At 29.5% G+C, this 24185-nt stretch overlaps 2 protein-coding genes across 2 annotated transcripts in view; both read right to left on the reverse strand.

Moving 5' to 3' along the window:
• Positions 1-6667: 6667 nt before the first annotated feature.
• Positions 6668-7805, reverse strand: LOC114165989. The gene has a single exon (XM_028050636.1). The coding sequence runs from the start codon at positions 7749-7751 to the stop codon at positions 6864-6866; it is 888 nt and encodes a 295-aa protein (XP_027906437.1). The 5' UTR covers positions 7752-7805; the 3' UTR covers positions 6668-6863.
• A 12006-nt stretch (positions 7806-19811) lies between these two features.
• The window catches only part of LOC114166768 (NAD-dependent malic enzyme 62 kDa isoform, mitochondrial), a 36837-nt gene continuing 32463 nt past the window's right edge, over positions 19812-24185 (reverse strand). The window contains exons 15-19 of the mRNA XM_028051578.1: positions 23806-23860; positions 23654-23725; positions 20881-20943; positions 20672-20786; positions 19812-20116 (exon numbers count right to left, since the gene is read on the reverse strand). Of these exons, the coding sequence (XP_027907379.1) occupies positions 20042-20116; positions 20672-20786; positions 20881-20943; positions 23654-23725; positions 23806-23860 (380 nt within the window). The 3' untranslated portion in view covers positions 19812-20041. The remainder of the gene's footprint in view (positions 20117-20671; positions 20787-20880; positions 20944-23653; positions 23726-23805; positions 23861-24185) is intronic.

A 24185-nucleotide genomic window follows, 5' to 3' on the forward strand; every position in this document is an offset into this window, starting at 1 on the left:
GTACTTACACAAAAAACTCGTTAAAATAATTTAATATATTTTGAGAGAGATAAAAAAAAATACCAAGACTTTCAAAATATTGTTTTATTTTTTATTTATTGTATACATTGAAATTAAGAAATATACATTAAATTGGTAAGAGCATTTTTCACAGTTTTAATCCAAACACCACCTTAGTCTTTAAGGGTTCACAGTGTGCACTCACTCATGTAAAAATAAATAAATAAATAAATAAAATAAATTTCATCCTCACTTAATCAATGTTGATCATTAAATAATAAATAAATGCATTTACCTAAGAGTTTAAATTGCTGCTACATAATGTGCATAACTAATGCTGCTTTCAATTCAAAACCTAATTAAATGTTACTTTCCTTCACCTGCTATACACTCACATTTAACCAAAGAAAAATTCATTTTTTATTCTCTATTATTTCTTAAAAACCCACGTTTAAAATTCATATATTCTTTTAGAAACATAATCCAAAATACATTCAAATAAAAATTAGAAACATTTCTAAACTTATAGATTTTATATTTGCATGATCCAGTGAATAGATTGTTTGACTAATATCAAAGTCAGTTCTTAACAAAATTTCATGTTTAGATTTATAATTAAGAAAAAAATCTTACTAGTAGGTATTAATAAGTTTTTACACAGATTAATTCTTTATAAAATCGGTAAATATTCTTTGAGCAAAGTTGTTATAAAGAAAAGGTTAAATAGTCTTTTTTATTATTATAGTACTATGATAAAAAAAATTTAATTCAACCATATTATTTTGAATTCTTAATTTAATCTCCTTTTTATTTTAGAATAATTGACATGAACAATAGGTTGGGAATTCACATCGGATAGAAATAAGAAGTTGAACGTTCTAAAAAACTCATAAATTTATTGTCTTAACATTTTTTTTGAAAGTAGTGTCAATTTTTTATGTGTCTTGAATTCATGTCTTATTGGTATTGTGTTTCTTTACTAAATTTTCTTCTTGAAAGATTCATTGTCAGAGTTGATGGTTCATCTTTAGAGATGTCAAAATGGGTTTCAACCCGTGAGCCAACTCGGCTCACCACGAGTTCGAGCTGGGTTGAGCCGGGTTGGGTTGAGAAAAATTCATTTTTTTCAAAAGTGGGTTGAACTCAACCCGGCTCACTTAACCCACGAGTTAAACGGGTTCGAGCCGGGTTGAAGGTGGGTTGGCCTACTTAACCCACCAACACTTTTTAACAATTTTTTTGAAATTTTTTTTTAAAATTTTTATAAATTTTTTTAATAATTATTTACTACTCCTATTATATTTGTTCATAATTTCATATTTTTAAATGCTAGAATGTTGCTTAATTATATTTGAATAGTTTGAATGTTTAATTAATTTGATTGTCAAGTTATATATGTTGATACTTTAATCTTTAACTATAATCTTTATAATAAATTACTCAAGTAACCGTCTTATAAAACAATTTTTTCTAAATTAGCATGAAAAAAATGTATAGTTTTTTTATTAATATTTTGTTGAATAGCATGACATAAAATTTGTAATATTAGTCATGCTTTCTTAGACTATATAAATACTTTCTTGGAAATAATTTTTCATATATTGGTGGTGAGCATGATCAAAACATTGGTTCTTGATTTTACTATGATTGTCATCTCATGGGTTACTTAAAAAATTATTTAAATATTTGAATACTAAAAAATAAATAGATAAATAATTTTTTAGGTGGGTTGGTGAGCCAACCCACTTAACCCACCAACCTGTGGTGGGTTGAGTCAGGTTACAAAATTTCTGGCTCACCATAAAGTGAGTCGGGTTGGGTTCACTAATTTTCAACCCGACTTGTGGTGAGCCAACCCGTGTGAGTCGGGTTGGCTCACCTTGACATGTCTATTCATCTTGATGACCAGCTCAGATGAGTATAATATGAGTGGAGAATCCTAGATGTAAGGATTCCTTGTAATGAAAGTCTTTCTTCAATCATGATATAGTAGCGGTGTAAAAAGGTCACTATTTCAGGGGTACTCGTTATTGTTGGAAATATTTTCACTCTAGAAAAAAATGTACCAATGTGGAAGAAAGTCATCATTGAGAAGGAGATAACTCGAAATGTAAGTGTAAATTTAAGTCTTACATTCGAAAGAAATGAGAAAATATTTTATAAGGTAAAATATTCTTAAATTTTGTTAAGGTTTTGAGTTGAAGGTGATGTCAATAGATTATATAAGTTGAACTCATGTGTCATTAATGTTGTATCTTTCTGATAAATATGATAAATATCAAATAATATCAATAAGGAACATTACTAGTGTCATTTTCACTATAAATTTAATGAAAAAATAGTTGACTATTTTTTATCTTTTAAATTTGGATAAATTGAGATTAACACCAAACTAAAAGAATGATCGGAGAAAAAAAGGTTATTTAACCTAAAGAAAAAGTTGTCTTTCATTAATTTCTCTCTTCTCTTTTATTTTAGCCAAAGCCAAACATTACGTGTATGTAGCACACCACACCCTACACACCAAAGTGTGAGAGCTAAATGTTTAGACTAATAATGCACGCAGAAAGTAAGGCCTAATAATATTAAGCACTTTCCAAGTTTCAACCCTATGCATTATTCTTCTTGCTTCACCTTTCTATTTAATTCAATGCCAAATGTTTCATGCAACAAAACAATTCAATTTGAAATGCTTTTTTTTCCTTACCAAATCGGTGATTAATGGCTATAGCTATTAACATAAGTTTGTGAGTAGGTTCTAAAAATTCATAAAATGGACCATGTTTGGTTTACAAAACTTATCATTAACTTAGATGAAATATCTTTTTACTTTATTTATTTAACTTGCTTTTCAAATGGACCTAATATTTTTTAACACTTTTAAAATAATATATTTTCTTATATAAATATAATATAATATATTGAACACTATTGAAACATAACGTGTTCACACTATTCTCAGTTATTAAGAAGATCAATTCTTATTACAAGTATAACAATTATTTTTAGTTACATCTTAATTAAGCATCATGGTAGTAAGTTAATAATTTCAAGATTCTTAGATGGATTTGTACTTCAATGTAACATTTAATATTAACTGAGATTAATTTACTTACTTATTCATATTTATTAATATTAAAATTAGCTGATAAATCTAGACAAGTATACCTAATCTTAATAATACTACTTATGAGTGGTGTGTTAAATATCACGCGTGTCATATATATATTAAATACTTTTTTAATAAACTATGTTATCTTTTGTATTAATAATATCGATTAGTATATTCATAGTAGTTTTTATTTTTCAGTATTACACTTAAATTAGTGAAAAAAAAAACTATTGAGCTATTTGTTCATTTTTCATTTCTATTTGCCATTTTTTTTATCAAAGATTTACACATATCTTAAAAACCGTACCAGCTATATATTAGGCACAAGTTGAAAGTTTAAATCCGTACTAATAAATTGTTTTAATAATTCAATTATATATAAATAATGTGAAAATGTAATATTATTATTTAATTATTCTAAATACCAAAAATAATATTTTACAAGCTTTTAACCTTCAAAATAGAAAGAAAAAAAAAACATTTCAAAAACTATTTAAATTTAAAGGTCAATCAGGCATATTAATATTATTTAAAATTAACGTAAACACAGGCGCTATCGTGTCTGTGTGTACGCATTTTTTACATATGCATTATATTATATTAATAGGTGATGATATTGTAATGTTATTAAGTTAATATATAAAATAAAATTATATTTATTAAAAATAAAATGGAATGGAATATATCAGAAAAGATAACGGTTGATAAATAGGGAAAAAGAAAAGAAACAGAGATAGATGATTTTATAAAAAGTTTATAAAAATAACAATCAATTTTCAAAAATTTAATAAATAATTATATTTTAAAGGGTACAATTAGAATTTTGAAATGTGGATACAAAAGATGGAATCTCTTTATATATTGTTATAGATAAAAAAATTCAAAAGAAAAATGATAGATACTTTTTTGTATAACCTAGAAAATAATATTTTTAGAATTGATAGTGTCTTTAAAATAGTGAAACGATTATAGTAATATTAAAACATTAAAGTATAAATATAAATTTTATAAACATGTTTCATTTCTTTAAAACATATTATCTATCTGAAAACTTTTTTTCTAGAGCTATCTACCTTTTCTCTTATCTATCTTACACTCTATTATTCTGTTTGAAGATCTAAGATCGTTAGAGTGATTATTTGTGCGAGCTATTTCCTTCAAACCAATCGATTTCTCCAGTTGAGTAAGTTGAAATTCTACTATTTCTTCCTTGGTCAAATCGATTTTCCTCTTGCATTTAAGTATTCTCTGCTTGCATGTGACTTCAGAGTCATCAATGTCTAATGTTTCTACATGTAGATAGATCATCCTATAAAATTGAAAGTGCTTTGATGTTTTAGGAGTTGTTAGAACTATCTTGCAAGTAGCGTAAGCTAATTTTATGCTTTTGCATGTGGTCATTTGATCAAATTGTAGGTTGTAAATTGAATGTGATCAAACCTTAAGTTTGAATTATTAATTGCTTTAATTTGTACTGTTTTGATTGCAAAATCTGTATTACATGTATTTAAATTATGCTCAAGTATGTGGTTTCGTTTTGCTAGATGGTTTTTATGTGAACTTGAATGAGAGAGTTTTAAATTGGGCAATTGAATATATTGGTACTAGTTAGGAAGTGTTTTTGAAACAGGTAAAACTAATAAAGGAGTGGAAAGCACCAATTTGAACAATGGAGCAAATTAAAACTCTACCATTCATGAATTTTTCTGTCATGGTTGGGCGGTATTAGGTAGGTCGTTTGGCACAAATATCAAAATTCAAGTCAGAGAGCAAGTTTCGTTTCAAGGCGCTAGATAATGGTTCGAACCGCTAGACACACTTGTTCTAGGGAGCTTTAATGGCCTCTAGCACTGAGCGTTGGTTTGCACCACTAGATGTGCTCATCACACAAAGCTTCAGGGGTCACCATCGTTAGGCATCGACCTATGTTGTTGGGCACTCAATGGAAAGTGAGCCCTTGTGACGATAGTGTTGGGCGCCCCTTAGGTACTATCGAGCGTCGATCTCGGTTGCTAGTTTCGTTTCACATTTTTTCCTGTTTTGATTGTTGATATTATTGATTTTCCAAAGGTTGTAGTGATGGTATGAGTTGGTATAATTCAAGGAATTCCATGGGAAAAATCCAATTTGTTGTGAATATCTTTAGCTTATGCATTGAGGTAAGGATTCAAATTGGAGCTATTTTGACACTCTACTAGACAATTCACACTCATGTAGAGTATAATTGGGTTGGATGGTGAAAGTAACAAGAAGTCTTAATCTTTTGACTGCTCCAAGGTTCATATGACGGTGTGAAGACTAACCTTATGTGTGGGAGGATGAAACCCGTTGGCAATAACTTTGCAAAAGTTTCGACCACAAGTGCTTATTTCTAATGAATCTGACCTTGATACATGTATCTAGATAATTGAATCCATAAGTGTTTGTTGAGACATGCTATTTTAGTATGATATCTATTTTGAAGGGTATGGTTACTATGTATGATAAAATTAATGTATATGATTTTCCTTCTGTAAATTAGATTATCCTCGTGTTTTTATTGACTTTGTTATGTTTGTGTTATTCATTTACAATATCACCATTAAATGGTGTGAGCAGATAAAGAAACAAGTGTTCATATAACTTAGGAAGGGGAGGATGCAACTCTTTAGTTATAGGTTATGAAAACTTTGTTTTGTTTCTATCTTTTGAAAAACTTGTACTTCTTTTGTGTTGTTTATAGTTTTATTTTGGTGTGTATATGTAACTACCTTATCCAATACCTATTTTCAGATACATGTAACAATGTATTTATATGTTTTGCCTCCTTGTTGATGATTACCAGAATTGAAATGTTTTGTTTATTAATACTCCACTATTAAATGACATGTTACACTTTCACTATATTTAAATAAACAAATCAAAATAATATTCTCTTAAAACATTTTTTAATAATTCATGTTGAAGCAATTTTTAAACAATTCACCAACTTTTACATTATTTCAATTCAAGATGAATTTTACGATTTAAATGGACGGAATATTAAACTATCTTGTCACTTTTCTTCCTATTACAAATATTTTTATAAGCAATACTTGTATTTTTTTATTTCTCTAATTAGTCATTTTTTCCGTTAACATGAGCAGCATAAAGTTTGCCCTAACTAATTTGTTCTTACTTGACAAAACCAGGTTTAGATTTTCAATACTCCTTCAATTCTTACTCTATTGCAGTTATGTTTCTTATTTGGCTATTCTTTTACTATTATTTTAGAAGAAAAAAAATCAAGAAAAATTAGTCATACTTCAAGGAGAGAGTACATACTATAGCAATTGAATTAAAGTGTTCCACAGTTAAAATGTGACTAATTATAACAATGAAATTGAAATTAATTGCTACCTCAAGTTGTACCAATAATTTAACTAACCTAATTAACAAATTAATCAACAAATTTAACTACAATATCATTTTTTTTATAAAATTAACTTTCACACTAGACAAGATAATTCATCCATATTCAAGGTTTATCACAAAAAAGAGAAACTTTTCCTAATTAGTAACACATCAATCTCAAAGTGTCAAACTCATATTTTGAAAAGTATATATTTTTTTTCTTTTGTAAATTGCAATGAGCTATGTGGACTATACAAAGTGAGAAAGAAGAGAGAAGAAAAATGATTACGTTTTTTGTCGGAAGAAAAAAAAGAAAAAGAAAAAAAGAATCTACAAACGGAAACGGACAAAACACAAGCCCGTACCACGGTCCGCAAAATCAACGGTTGTGCGGGTTCCTGCCGAAATCCGCGAGCTTCCGCGATCGGTTGGCACAAAACGACGCCGCAGAGGATATGTGGTGGGGCCCACCAGCACCCATTTCCTGGCCCAATCCTTTACTATTATTGGTAATATTATTGTTATGGGTCCAATGCTGGTTCTGGTTCGGACTCGCCCGAACCAGAGGACTCAGACAGAACGCCATGCTCGTCGACAGTCCCTTCGTTCCGCCGCTGAGCCGAGACCGCCGATGTGCCGTCGCCGGCGTCGGATTCTGTCTCTGAGGCGAACTCTCCGTCGAATTCCCGGAATCGGACCGCTCCTGCGCCGCCTCGTCGCTGAAATCGGCCGCCGTCGACGGCGACATACCTCGATCCGCGCGCCGGCATCTCCTTCTGTCGGTTTCGCCGCCTCTGTGGTGGCGCGCGGGGAGCATCATCGCGAACCACGACGACGCCGTGGACCGTTCCTCGCACGGTTCCCGACGCGCGGCGGCGGCCTCCGTCTTGTGCGATCTGCCGCGGAAGATGTTCGAGAGGATCCAGAACCTCCCGCCGCCGTGTCTCCTCTTCTCCGCCGCAGCTCCGCCGTCTCTCGCGGCGGGTTTAGCCTGCGGCGTGCCGTAGAACAGCCTCTCTCGGCGGCTGTCGCAGTCGGATTTCCTGCGCGCGACGTAGGGGGACACCGAGCGCGGGAAATTGATCGGCGCCGTTTTCTCCTCCGCCTTGGGCTTCCGTTCTCGTTGCGGAGATGCGTTTTCTCCTGATTGGGCTTGTGCATGGGCCTGAACCTGGGCTGCGTAGATAGGCTGGAGACGCTCCCGGAGACACGAAGCGCAAACGCCGATGGTGCTGGTGAGGTCAGGTAAGTGCTTCTTACACCTCATTGTTGCGTTTTATTTAAAAATACGACACCGTTTCTCGTTTTATATATCTCGATGCTGGCAATTGTGTCGTTGCGAGTTAGGAGAGAAAAGAAAAAGCGAAGGATCTGACGAAGAATTTAAAGGAAAAAGCTTTGTCTTGTTCTTGCAAACACAAATAAACAAACAAATAGAAAAGGAGAGAAAGAGAGAGAGGGTTTGCTTAGTGTGGGTTTGAAGGTAAATAGAGAATGAAAAAAAATGCGAATAATAAGAGAAAATAAATAAATAAAAAAGAGAAAGAGAGGGTCAAAGAAAGTTACTTGGCATGATGGAAAAAGATGGAGGACCAGCTTTGTTAACAAGTTGGATAAGGAAAGGGTTTGGTTGATTACAACACCCCCCATTGGGGTCTGTCTTATTATTATCCATTAATTTTCCAATGGCTGCTTAATTCATTCATCAAAATAGTAAATCTCATAAACCCATACCATAACTGTTACAACTAATTCCTCTTTCTTTATCCAACAAAAGCTAATTTATTCATAAATGCTCATTAAAACTCTTTACTTACTCCATAAATATTTTTTTCTTTTTTCATATCATCCACCTTTTACAAATATTTTGTTGTGCAATTATCATACCAATATTTATTTTTATGAATGAAAATTGTTTTGTGTGTGGGATTAGTTTATTTTAACATGTGCTGGTGAACATGGATTAGAAAGTGGGAGGGGGAGAGAGAAATTTTTAATGGGTTTGATGAAAATATAAAATGCTGAGAAAGAAGCAATCGGAAGGGTGTTGACTTTTGATTAGATATTTAAGATTAGATAATTTTAATGATTAATTGATGTAATGTTTTGTCTTGCGGGGTTTCTTGGTTTTCGATAAGATAAAACAAATCATTGGTTTTTCATTTTTTTTTATTTCCCAGTAGTATTTGGGAGAACGTGTATTTACTAGTTTTTTTTTCTCTCTCACTAGATTAATAAATTATAAATTTAATTTATTTGATTACTTCAAAAAGTAATTAATTAATTAAACATTCTCTTATTTATTTAATAGTTGTTTAATTACCAAGTCTATTGTTCCCTTATCCATACGTGACCGGTGTTTTGCGGAGAACCGGAATTTGTTGACTTTTTGTTTAATAGTAATATTTAAGATAAAAGTTTTCGAATTCACAGTTCTTTTGAGTCCATAAAACAATGTTGTTGTTATTTCTTTTTTATAATTACATTCAGACAAAATATGTGTAAGATAAGGTGAATGTTTTTTATATTATTATCTAATTAAAAAATTACTGTATATAATAAATTTATTAATTTTAAACGGTTATTTCAAAATTATATTAACAATAAATTTTTATTATAATAGTGTATAAATAAAATTATAAAAAATTAAACAAATTTATAAATTATTAACATATTGGTATCTCATAAACTTTCCTTTTTCACTTTTTTACTAACTGTGGTCTGGTTGGACGTGAACTTGAATCTTCAGGATGACGTTAATTTGTTGGACCTAGTCCTCTTTAAATTGATTCACTTAAAATTTTGAATTTTTAACCAAATTAAATTATTCTTAAACATGTACTTAGTCTTATTTTTATCTTTTCTAAGATATTAGTGTTCTTACGTTGTTTTAAAACTATCTTGTGTCTTCACATTATTATTAGGAAATTTAATTTAATGAAAATTAATATTATTAGGAAATTAAATTAAAGACTGTTTGCTCTATACTACTATTGGAGTATCAAATGAATTCAATTTTTTAATTAACAGAAGTATAGTTCCAGTATCATTATAATGACACTTTATGATCCTCTTTTTTCGAAAATATCGCAATCCTCTCTTTGAAATTATTGTGCTTCAAACTTTACTTTGTAATAATGAGAATAAAGTGTCTACAAGATCTTTATTTTACCTTCTTTTCACTCAACATAAATGAGCTTTACAGCTTTAGACAATGAAACAAAACTGCAAAAAAATACATAAAGTTTAAACTATAATTTTAGTACTCACTATTAATTGCTAATGATAATTATTGATTACCGATAAAAAGCTTTTTTACACTAAATGGCTTAATTTGTCTCAATGAGAGAAACTATAACATATTTTCTAATTTAAATTAATGGAAAATAATATAATTTGGAAAAGTTACATAATTTTTTTTTTACTAATTAACTTATGTGAAACCAATTTTAACTTCTTAAAGAATTAATTTTATTTTATTCTATTTTTTATAGTTCTTTTTTCACAAAATTACTAAAATCCTATCACCAGTTTCAAGTCCAAAAGGATTCGTTTAGTTTAAAAAGTTAATTTCCTTTATTTATAACTATATATAAGCGAAATGCTGTTTTGGTATAAAAACATTTATGTGTATCTTATTTATTATTATAATAAATATTATCATTACTATGAATATTTCTTTCATAATTTTATTTACAATTTTTCACATCGTTTAATAATACATTATATTCATTATTTATTGTATAATCACTGTTATCACTTCTGTTTTATATTATAAAAGTATCCAGTGTTTTTTTTTTAATCTCACTAGTATGTTACAAGAGGATTTGGTGAAAAGGTGACACCAAAAGTAAGGAGCTGTATTTAGATTTTTAAATTGATGTACCTAATTGGTTGGTGAGTTATAACTCATTAAATTAAATATTGCAATTTACGAGCAACGGATATATGAAAATGAAAAAATAAAATAAACTATTTCATCTATGCTATGCTAAAGTTTACATTTTAGATTGTTTTTACCAACACTTAGTTATATTCTTACTTTTTTTCAACCTTTGTTGGTTGGAATTGTTACTTTATTTGGTGTAAATAATTGTACTTGTAGGTTTAATGTGGAAATATTTTAACCTATTCAATTGGCATTTTTACTTTTCAGAAAGAGGGTAAGTATTTGCTACGCAGTTAATGCAAATAAAGCCATTTATTTATTATGTGTAAGAACTTTTGTTTTAATATTGCAGGACACTCTTTATTTTGTTTGTTAACCGACACAAGCTTCGCATTTACAATACAACTAAAATCAAAATGAAAAAAAAAAAACACATTTCAAATTTATTATTTATTATTTCTAAGAAATTAAAGTATATACAATAAAACTCTTGTTTTCTTCACATATTCGATTCGATATTTTTAATATTTTCACTTTCTTCTTACTAACACACATGTATGTATATTTTAAATATGCATAATATTATATTAGTAGATAATGATAATATAATATTTTTAAGTTAATATACAAAATAAAAGATAAAAAAATAATAGTTGATAAATAGAGAAAAAGAGAAGAAACAAATATAGACGATCTTTTAATTGCAATTGTTTTTCTTTATCTTATGCAAGCTTTTCTACTAGTTTTTTTTTCTTGATTTATTTTATCTTTACCTCAAATAAAAATTTTAAATTTTTAAATGTGAATAACTAAAAAAAAAGTGTATTTGATTGTTTTATTTATTAAAAAAGTGACGTATAATATAAGTTATGTATTAAAAGTGTCATTATTATAAGCTTTAATTATAGTAATTTATATGCTTATAAAGGTTTATTTGTTATAAATATTTATCATATATACCACGTGTTAAATGCTAAAAATATTAAAGAAAATATGTCATGCATTCATTATACAACATAAGTGTATGTAGTAAGTTTTTTGAGTGTCATATCAATTTTCTTAAATTGTCATATCATCTCTACTTTATAATTAGTTAATAGAAAACAAAATACTTTACATTTTAAGTGTATAACTTAAGTTTGGTTCGGATAAAAGGATGAAGAGCGAGAAAGTTAAACAAGAAAAGATTTTTGAATTAATAAAAAATGAAATAAAATACTCTTCTACTAATTTCTTTTATTTTAATATATGTTGATTATTAATTATTATATTAAAAACATAAATATTAATTAATACGTACTAATCTATTATGTCCAAAATATAATTACTTATATTACTTTTTACTAAACATTATGAGAAAATATATATAAAAGAAAAAGACGAGAAATATTGAAGCCTTTGTGATGGGAAATTTGTATTAATAATTAATGTACTGAAACTTTCTCTCTACTTAAGTAATGTTAAAACCAAAAACTATGTACATTATTTTACCTATAATAAATTATATTCCTTGCTTGGTTGGCAACCTCACAGATAATGTTATGCTATTGATTGTTGTTTTGTTATAAGTTCAAATAATTGTAGTTTGTTGAACATGTCAAATAATTCATTTTTTTTTTCAAATTGTTTTCGGACAGTGAAAAACTTTCTTTCTACTAGTTATGAAATTGACGTAAAACGAAAAACAACTTCCTTTTATGATTTTATTTCAAGAGCTTTTTCATATATGTTTAATCATATTATTTTTTTTCACGAGTTAAAATTAACTCATGCACTCAATTTTATAAAATTGGTGGCATCTTAAAATATAAAATTTGGTTTTAATTTAATAGTTTTGCTTTGTCTTTTTCTCCTTTCAATATTTCGTTTTATTGAGAAAATGGTATAAAATAAAAGTTACCCTTAAACGGTGGTGTTTATATGTTAAGTGACGCAAGCATGACACGAGCAATGTAACTTAATTAGGGAAGAAATTTTTTTTATAGATAACTAATTCATTACAAGTTTAATGTTAATATATTTTTATCCGAATTAATAAAGAAACATTGTTTGTAATTTTAATAATAATTATTATCAAAAGTCAGTAAAGAGTAGTATCTATAATGATTTTTGATGAATAAAAATGTAAAATTATTTTTTATTATGGATAAGTACTTTGTTTGTATTTTATTATTTAGGTGTACAAAAGAACAGAAAAGGAAGACGACAATTTCTGATAATCTGGGGCATACGCCAGCAGCCAATGACAAAGTCCCAGGAATGAATTTGAATATTTCTTCTTTATATATATATATATATATATATATATATATATATATATATATATATATATATATATATATATATATATATATATATATATATATATATAACTATTTTCTCAAATAAATAAGCAACTTTTCTATGGAATCCACACAGTCGCAAAAATGTAATGTCAAAACCTTTGAATATTTCTATGAAGGAACTGTGTTTATCAGAAATGGAAGTAGTGATGACTTTGAAATATTAGTCGTGAAGATAGGATAATAATATTTTCTTTTTTGTTTTAATTAAGTTTTAAGTGTTTTATAAATTTATTTATTTTAGTTTATTTTTTTATATTTCTTTTTTAGTTTATTGAATGTTCAAAATTTTTATATATTCCTAATTAAATGTATATATAATTAATGTTTTTATTTAATGATATGATTATTATTTTATTCCATCAGTTTTTTTATTTTTTGTCAATCTTCATATTTTAAAATATGATTAATATAAAACAATATTATAGTTAAAAAAATTATTTTGACACATATTTTATATTCTTCTGATATATTATTTTTCACTTTTTTATTACATAAAACATATTAAATGAGTGTAAGTATATCAATTTAGTATTATCCTTATAGTTAATGTAAAGTGACAGATGATTATTATTATTTTAATTAACCTTGATACTTTTCTACATTAATTATAACATTTCATTTTTTTAACATGCTGAGACAAACTATCAAGACCACAAAATAAGATAAAATACATACTACCCATAAAAAAACTGCAAATTTATTTGAAAACATATAAATTTGTTAGAGACTTCAAATGATGTAAGCCTAATATTAATTTAAAAACTTAGTAAATACTAATTACAGTTAGCCTAATATTAATTTAACACGAGATTATTCATGGCACTTTAACCTCCCATAATCATCTCTCTAATCTACTTTTACTATATGTTATTTTTATTTTTTTTCTTTAATTGTTATGATGAGAGGGAGTTTATGTGAGAAAGCATGTGAAAAGATAAGACAAATGAAAACTTTGTGTAACTTTCTTTCAAAGCCGTGCTTATTAACACCATGTACAAGAATGTTATCATAACAACAAAGTTTGATTTATAATTGATTTCTTTTTCTCTCCTTTTTAGTTAAATTTAGGGTTTTTGTTTCACCTTTAATGTTTTATCAATTTTATTTGGAAGTATTAAAATGGGTTAATCTAACTCATCAAACATTTAAACCAGATTTAGTTGAAAAAATATATAAATTATACTTATTATAGGTTAGAATGAACCAGTTTATCTAGTTAGTAAATTAAGCAAGTTTAATCTGAAATGGTAGTGGTTTGACCTTTATAAAATTACTTAATTTATGATGTCCCAAACTGTATGATTTGAAGATTCTTATCCCATAAGTCACATCCTCTTCAGACCCAATCACGAAACCTCTTATCAATCCTAAAGTCTTTTTAATTATTATTATTATTTTTATGGTATCTCTTTTTTTATATATAATAATAATAATAATAATAATAATAATAATAATAATAATAATAATAATAAAGTTAAAAAAATATGTATACATATTTTTAAACTTCTTCTTCTTTTTTATTATATATATATATATATATATATATGTCATTCTCATATAATACGTGAGTACAAGTACTCGATCCATATACAAATGTTTGTTCCAGAATTTAATTTGTGTACAGAGTGACACTCACAAGAATATTTATATTCTTAAATTACTAATGACTTGAGTTATTAAAAAATATAGAAGTTTGTAATTTGAAAATTTATATTGTTGAACTGGAGTATTCTTTATTTATATTGTTTTAAACATTACTATTCTTTATTTATATTGTTTTAAACATTACTAATATATTAGTATTACACTTTAAGGTTTTTGTTTGTGAAATTGACCTCATGGTTAGTAGAATAACATCTTTTATAGATTAACTGTTTAATTTTATTTTTCAATTCTGCAACTTTTCATTTTCAAACTCGTATTTTCATAGCTCTTTGTATTATTATTATTATCGTAACACCTCAACTAATAGTTACATTACTATTAATCAATAAAAAATACAAAAATATTTATAAAATATTTACATTCTTCTTTTAAAATTTGGAAAAAAAAAATTCTTCTTCATAAAAATCATATTTTATTTACACCAGTTCAAAAAAAATTAAAATCAAAACATAAATATATGTCCTTTTTTTATCTTTTCAACTTATATATATATATATATATATATATATATATATATATATATATATATATATTATTCACATCTCATCCATATATTCCAAATGGATACAATTTTAATTTACTTGACAGAAAAATATCGTTATAACAATAAGCACACACAAAGTTATAATTTTCTCCTTTCCTTAAATATATTGAAAATTGAGATGCTAATTCTAATTCTGCAATTTGGATTCAATTGGATTAAGATTTTCATTACTAGTTTGTAAGAGACAACAAAAAGATAAATTCTCCGAGTAATAATTCAACAATTTATGGTTTGGTTATAGGGTTATAGTCATTAAGAGATTGTGGTTCTATATATATGACATAAATCTTACACATATAATGCATTTGACACTACTTTTACCCAAAAATCTAAAGGCAATGAGATCATGGACATTTATTCTTATATAATGTTTAACTTTGTCTATTATATCCAATGTAGAACTTTTTGACTCACTCTTGGACTATTTCCAACAAAAAATAATAAATTATAATTTAGAATTTTAGAGTTACCTTGCAAATAGATTTACTCCACACTCCATATGTACTAGTCAACTACTATAATTCAACCATGAAAGAAACTTTTATTGTAGTTAACATATTCTGTTCTTATAGGACAAAGTTGTACTCCATAAGCCTGCTAAATTGCTCGGTTACTGGCTTGGTGTCTTTCTACTCCGATGACGGCACATGGGTGCCTGCAAAAGACACTCTGATGCTCAAGTTAGCACTGGTGATGTCAGGGATTCAGAGAATATATTAATGTGTAATCATTGCATAGAACAATGTGCTATTTATACCTTTTTTACCTGTGGATCCCACCTAGAATGGGCCTTTGGGCCCAAAATACCTCTTTTAACTATTTCTGGATCTAGTGGAAGTAGATAAAATTACAATAAGAACCCTTCAAAGTTGTTAATGGGCAACTCACGAACTAAAGTGGCTGAGTACTACATACTTGTGGAAGATTTCAAGTATAAGGCATCCCGTAGGCGAACATGTGAGGTTGGGAGGTTGGGTACTCTTGGGCTGCATAATCAATTGATCGTTTATGGCTGCTTACTACATATTGAGGGGTTCCTTAGTGTAGAGTAAGCAGTCTTGTGGTTGTTGATATCTGCTTACTGCATACCAATGGGTTCCTTAGTATAGAGTAAGCGGATTCGCGGTTGTTGATGTCCGCTTACTGCATACTAAGGGGTTTCTCAATATAGAGTAAGTAGCTTCGTGGTTGATTATGTCCGCTTACTGCATACTAAGGGGTTCCTCAATATAGAGTAAGTGGCTTCACGGTTGCTGATATTCGCTTACTGCATACTAAGGGGTTTCTCAGTATAGAGTAAGCGGCTTCGTGGTTGCTGATCTCCGCTTACTGTATACTAAAGGGTTCCTTAGTATAGAGTAAGCGGCCTTGTGGTTGCTGATGTCCGCTTACTGTATACTAAGAGGTTCCTCAGTATAGAATAAGCAGCCCCGTGGTTGCTGATGTTCGCTTACTGCATACTAAGAGATTCCTGAATGTAGAGTAAGCGGCTTCATGGTTGCTGATGTCCGCTTACTACATACTAAGAGGTTCCTTAGTATAGAATAAGCGATTTTGTGGTTGTTGATGTCCAGTTACTGCATAGTAAGGGGTTTCTTAGTATAGAGTAAGCAACTTCATGGATGTTGATGTCCGCTTACTGCATATTAAGGGGTTTCTTAGTATAGAGTAAGTGGCTTCATGGGTTTGTGGTGTCTGCTTACTGCATACTGTATGTACTTGTTCCTGATTTGTAGTATGGTTGAGACACTTACTGTTTACTAAGGGGTTCCTTAGTATAGAATAGGTGGCCTTGAAGGTTGTTAGTGGTCATTTTTACTGTGTATTGTGTGTACTTGTATCTGGTTCATGGTGTAGTTGGGACATATTCAACCTTCACAAATATGAATAAACCCATCAATTTGGTTGATAGATTTTGTGCATATTGTTTTCTCTCTCCATAAAATGAACTCATCATAAGCATCTAAAACTGTTAATCACATTCCTTTTTACATTCCAATGGTTTTTCTACTTCGAATTGTTAAATTTTTTCGTGACCTCGATGGATGATGGTAATTGTTTCACTTGGATATTTTTGCTTACACATAAATCTAAAGTTAGTAATATTATAAAGCATTTCTTTTTTGCCAAATGGTTCAAACTCAATTCAATTCATGACAAAGGTAAAGTGTTTCAGGTATGATAATACAAAAGAACTTGTTCTTATCCTTTTATTTTTGTTTACCATAGCAAGAAATCTTCCATAAATTTATTTTTTTGTGTTGAAAGACCTGAAGAAAATTGAATGGTTGAAAGAAAAACAATTACAACAAATTGAAAAAAAAGGAAACATAATAACATATTATATGTAATATTTATAATATCTGTGATAGAGACGAAGCTAAAAGGAGAATTCCTAAACTAAAAAATGTAATCGAAATTGTAAAAAAATAAAGTATGATTTACTTATTTTTAAATTTTCATCTTTATTGGGTTGGTGAGTCAATAAAGCAATGCATTTGTTATACGAAGAACACAGTGCATCGCATAATTTTTACTCATAATTAAGTTTTAACAACTTTACAAATTACAACCAATTTTTAGTTTAAAAAAGGAACTTTAACTTCCCAAACATACTCTTAACTTTTAATCAAAAACTAAAATGAAAATAATAAGATTTTATTGCCTTAGGTTAGTGGTATACAAGTTGGTGGTTGGTTTTGGCTTAGTGCACACAATCATGGCCATTCAGGTTATCATAAAGTTTCAACTGAAATCTAAACTTTGCTTCCAAGTTGGAAATATTTTGGTATAAAAAAAGGAGAACAATAAGCATTAACAATGATGATAATGAAAAAAAATCAACACTGAAGTGAGAGCATAGAAGATATTCTAGAAAGGAACAAGAAAAGGATATTGCTTGAGTGTACCAAATATAGAAAAAAGTTTAATTCTTAATCTCTTTATGTTTCAGCAAAAAAGAAAAAATATTTTACGCATCTAAATATGTTATAATCTGTTTTAGTTTTGATTTTTGTTTGTTATGTTTGGAGATTTCGCAGCTGATCATGTTTGTACGAACTTTTCCAAGAAGAACTTGTTATAGGAGAGAGAAAATAAAAAAGGAAATACTTTTTTTTTGTATGTATATATTAGAATTAATTAATGTATAAAATAAATAAATATATATATATATATATATATATATATATATATATATATTTCAAAAAAGCGACATGATAAAGGTTCTATATTTGTTTATAAACTAATTTTAACTAACAAGAAAATAAATTTCGATAATATTTTTTATTTTCACTCTTGAAATTTTTCGTAAAGAAACTCGTTAAAACAAAGTGTAACAACCAGTTTTTACCAGTCTAGAAGAAATAATTTTACGATGATAAATATTTTTATTACAAGTTAAGTTTACCAATTTATTATCGTTTTAATATTTTCTAACTTTTTTTTTTTTTACAATTTTTATACTTTTTTCGAAAGTTATTTCTTATCATTTTCTCAAATAGATCTTATTTACTTGGAGATGTTTCAATATATTTAGTAATTTTTAAATAAAAAAATAATTTAGAGCAAGTTTCTCTTTTTATAATAAATTTTTTCTACATCTTTCCTTTTTGGTTTCAACTGTGAGTGTGGTAGGATTTTACAGGTTGTTGAATCAGCTGAGAAGGATGCTATTTTGGTAGGGACAATGATATTTTGATTACTAAATTTTGACAATTTTCTTATAATATGACTTATTTTTTAAGTGATTTTTGAATATTAAGAATGAAAAAAATAAAAATGAAAAACCACTTAAAAAATAACACCTAAAATTGTAATAGAAAATTGTTAAAATTTAATAGTGAAAAAATCAATTTCCATCTTGGTAGTTATGAGTTTGATTTCAAACTAATGAAGGGATTGTTGTAATGTAAAGAGACTACTCTGGTAAGCGTTGGGGGAGGTTAGTGGTTTGTGAAAGTGAGAGATTACAACTAAATTCTAAGCATGCTTTTGGACTAACACAGTAAAAGTGTACTATTTGTGTAAATTAAACCTACATTGTGTTGTTTGGGAAAAAAAATGACAGTGTACTATTTGTGTGAAAAAATCTAGAAAATTACACAACGATTTTCTTTAAAGTAAAGACGGATATTACCCTATTGGAAAAGACTAAAAACATGATAAAATCATGTAAGATAAGTAGACACAATGAGAAGTATATACAGTATGAATGACTCTACAAAAGAGCGGTGACATAAAGAAAATGACGTGACAAGAGCACGAGTCGTGCTATGGCCACACTTAAAAGTGTAGAACATTGTTGACGTCCTCCTCTATCGTAATAGAATGAGGAAATTTCAGAAATCACATGTCTTCCACATATTGTAGAACCAAATTCGGAATTCACGTGTCTTCCTCAAAATTGTACGACCAAAACATGTGAATTATTGGACATCAAATGCAGTGTTGTAGCCTCTACAAACAAGTAACTATCAAACATCATGCTGTATGTGTTTTTTTCTGCATTATAGACGCTTTCAGTTTCAGCTTTTGGTTGTGCTTAAATGTGAAACCATGTTAAGATATTAACAACACTTCTTATTTGATCAATCCTTCTTTTGATTTTATAGTTTTTAATAATTAACAAGTTTCAAACAATGGTAGAAAAAAATGTGTTGTTTAGTATTTCTCTTTGAGTAAATGTGGAAATAAAATATAGCTTTTATGTTAAATAGAAAATTAACACTACATTTTACTATAAATTTACATTTGAAATAGGGGTTTCTAAATGAAAATCACTTTCGAGCTAGTTAGCAAACAGTCACTCGTAAATTTAGTTATTAACCCAAGCAAGTTATGCAGAAGTATAACTCAGAAGAAGACTAAAAATTAAAAGTAGACTAAAAATCAAACCTGGTTTTTCATTTTAACTCAGAAGAAGTATCATATACAAAAAATATATATATGTATAAGTTTGCTAGATTTTCAGAAAAAGTAATGCTATAATGTTTTAGTATTTAAATCAACTAATCCTGCATGGTTGATTCCACCCTAAGCAGGACTCTGCTAACCTGATTAAAGCGTAGATGCATCGCGAGGGAAATTGTAATTACCAGAAAACTGCAGGTTACTCATTCTTTCTTGTAAACTAATGTAGGGTACTCTGGATTCCACATGTTATTCTTCACAAATTCTGCAAGATCATCCTGCAATTCCCGTAAATAGAAAAAATCCATAACTTTGAAGTTTTGATATATAAATACTAGCATTTCATGTTGGATGAGAATAAACTACTCTTGCGATATAATAAGGGAACATTGATGCATTTGAAGAAAGTACAAAACAATTACCGGAAAACAATGAAAGCCAAAGAAATAAATGGTAAAAAGTAGAGTCAACAAAAATTCAGATTAGAACCTGTGGAATTTCAAGATCCTCAATGAAGACAAATCAATCTCACATACACTAGTAAAGGTCCCATTTGGTTTATCAGGAGGTAATTCACATTTTCCCATCTTTTGTTACTAGAAAGTGGGAAATCAGAATGCAGATAAACCAATCTCACATACACTAGATAAGATAGTTACTGATTTATTTTCGTAACAACTAAACCTAATCTGACCAACAGTTCTGTCTGGACCCTTGTAAAGCGTGTCCTCTTGAAAAGTTAATTCCAACCACATTATAATATAGATTACAATGTTATTGTCCTCGTATAGTTACTAAGAAAACATTAAATATTCCAAGCAAAGAAAACTTACCTCGCTAAGTTTCTTTAGCTCCCTAGCATCCATTCCATGATATCCTTCAGCTAGGTCCTCCTCCAACGCTTCTTTTATAACAGCTGCGGCTACCTTCTCTGTAATATCTCGAATTCTACAAAAAATATGTATTAGTTTTGAGAAAGATGCTGCTCCTTTAGAACCATCTCTTATAGCCTACAAACAGCAAAGAAAATGCTCATTTATACCTGGATGTTGAAGGGAAAATAATCCCTTTAAGGACCTCCTCTTCACTCATATATGTAGCCAGACTTCAGTTTCCAATGATATTAGGCAGGGCAAAAAAAGAGTCAAAACCAAGGAAAGACCTCAACACTTAAGGGTGAATAAGCTCATGCACGAATAAATAATTACCAATGGCATGGAAAATGTTAGGATGCCTAAATCATTATTTCTAACGTAAGACTCAAGCTTGAAAAAGTAATCGTTTAAATCTTAAATTTAATCTGGCCGGGCTTCAAATGGCAAAATATGCATATGCATCTTCTTTATCAATTGCTTCATCTTTGTCAGTCAAAGGGGACAAAACCTTATGGTGTGGTGCTTTTATATTTTGAAAAATAATAAACTCATTTATACAAAGAGGGGACACTGACATATGAGGAAGGAGAACAAAAGGTCATACTTAAATTGTAAAAAATAAAACAGAGAACAAAGGACATCTCAATGAAGCAAAGCTACCCAATGCCGCATGGTGACTGAAAAGGAGTGAAAACCCCTTAAACCCCTTAAAATCATGTGTTTTAAACTAAGTAAAAGCCAACTCTAGTACATTATTCAAAGTAGCTACTCGTCCAAAGAAATCTCTTTAAATATGCAAGAATTATTTTCAACCAAAAGCATTTTAAGGGTAGCATAAATTGTTCATTGTAACAAAAATTTATGTAGTTCTACCACAACTAGTAACGCTACTTATAAAAAATTGGCAACATTGTCCAACATAATGCCAAACAAAGAATTTCATAAAGGAACAGGAGAGCAACAATGTAAAAAGAAATGAGGAACTAATTCAAAGCTATCACCTCCACTCATAACATACATACGAAGAGAAATGACCTCAACATGTCATTGGTATTTGTTATAGATATGATACAATTATATTAGATATATGATTTGATTCTATTAAATAGGAGATATATGTGATTTGATATTAGATAGAGAGATATGATATGATTTGATAGGAAAACAATCTTAGATATTGATTTTGTTTCTCAGTATTGTATATTTCTTTTAGTATACATAAGAATACTCATGTATACACTACACAGAATTCATTATATTCTTTCTCGATTTCTCTTTTCTCAAAATGGTACCATCCTGTGTGTTTTTTCACTAATCCTTTCAAGAATATTAATACACTGTCGTATATAAGTAGAAGTTAACCTTAGAGGGTGCGTTTAACTTCCAATGAGATTTATCCGAATGGAAGGTTTCTCTATTCCAAAGATGGTGTTAGAAATATGTAAACCATTCCCGTGCCTATACTCTGCAACCACATGGTCTAGAGGTAGACCCTTGATGACCCCATGTTCTTCTAAATATAAGTTAAATTACAATGCAACATTAGGTGGGCCATATATTATTCATACTTCAAGCCCAAAGAACTCTTACATGCAGGGTGTGTTGTTAAATAAAAACATTCATGTCAGTCATGTGTCTTCACTCAGCATCATAAACTTTAGTGAGTGATGATTCATGAAATGGTGTGAGAAATCGTGCAGGCAGTAGAAAATAATTGTGGAATTATTTTCCTGATTCCAAAACGAAACAATACATGGGTACTCAAAGGAAAACATAATCCTAATTAAAAGAAAAAAACTCCTGAAATAAGACTTTTAAATGAGAGTAGAAAATGTACCAAATAAATTCCTAATCCCAATCCCTTAATTTTATGGATTTCTTACAACTAAAACTATATTTATTATTTATTGCACACTCTCATTCATCACATTTAGCTACATCACCACAGTTTGATGATCCCATTCTATTTGTTAGAAGTGGGCTTAAAGTCTAACTCAACCCCACAAAATCGGTTTGTAAGGTGAGGTTTGCACCTCACTTATATACTATGAATTGGCCTTATCTCTAATCGATGTGGGACTTCCAACACACCCCCTCACGCCGAGGTATATTCATCTCGTGCGTGGGACAATAAGTTAGTGGGTGGTCTGTTAGCGGCCCGATATCGGGTGGAACATAATGTCCAAGAAATCTCGCTAGGATAGACTCTAACCTGGCTTTGATACCATGTTAGAAGTGGGTTTAAGCCTAACTCAACCTCACAATGGCATAGCCTTCAAGTTAAGGGCAAGGTTCAAACGAAGAAAGGCTTATGGTAGATACCTAGGCACCCAAAGACGAGGAAGGGCGTAGTAAGCGACGAAATGCTTCGGGGAGTTGAAAATAAGCGTAGATCCGGAGATTCCCGATATAGGTCAACCTTTCGAACTGCTGCTGAATCCACAGGCAGGCAAGAGACAACCTGGTGAACTGAAACATCTTAGTAGCCAGAGGAAAAGAAAGCAAAAGCGATTCCCGTAGTAGCGGCGAGCGAAATGGGAGCAGCCGGCCTTATCTCTAATCAATGTGGGACTTCCAACACACCCCCTATTCATCTCGTGCATGGGACAATAAATTAGTGGGTGGTCCGTTAGCGGCCCGATATCGGGTGGAACATAATGTCCAAGAAATCTCGCTAGGATAGGCTCTAACCTGGCTCTGATACCATGTTAGAAGTGGGTTTAAGCCTAACTCAACCTCACAAAACCGGCTTGTAAGGTGAGGTTTGCACCTCACTTATATACTATGAAATGGCCTTATCTCTAGTCGATGTGGGACTTCCAACACTATTTGTGGACAACAAAATTTGTTTGATACTTTTCCCGCTTAAAGCCTATTTTGGATTTGATGTAATTAATAATAGAAGTACTTTCAGAAATTAATAAATCTAGTAAAACATACCGCTCAGCCGCAGCTTGTAGCATGCCATCAGAGATTATCCTAGCACCTGACAGAAGAGTTCCGAGACCAATGCTGGAACAAAAGAATATAATTAAAATAACATTAACTGTATATTGTAAAATATCATAGGAAACTGTGAAGTGTAAACTAACCCCGGAAAGAGGTACATGTTGTTTCCTTGGTTGCAGTGGCCAATATGACCATTTCCTGCATGATTACAAGAAATTGTCTTTTTGAGTTCCCCTTAACTGAGACCAAGAGAAAGGATAACAAGATTTATTTTCTACCACCAAATTACTTCACCAATGTGTAAAACATACTTTATGCACGTTGTAAAACAAATATCATACGAAACTGTAAAGTACAAGGCTTGATTTATACACAAAGAAACAAACTTATTCAAAATTAGTAGATTAATAAAAAGTTAGAAAAAGAAACGAAATCCTTGCTAGCTAGTTTGCTTAATAAATTTAGTGATTGTCAAACTGCATTCCCATCATGGTATTTCATCCCCCAACAAAAATGTGTCCAA

Source organism: Vigna unguiculata, chromosome 10 (genome assembly GCF_004118075.2).
Source record: "Vigna unguiculata cultivar IT97K-499-35 chromosome 10, ASM411807v1, whole genome shotgun sequence".
NCBI classification, from domain to species: Eukaryota; Viridiplantae; Streptophyta; class Magnoliopsida; order Fabales; family Fabaceae; genus Vigna; species Vigna unguiculata.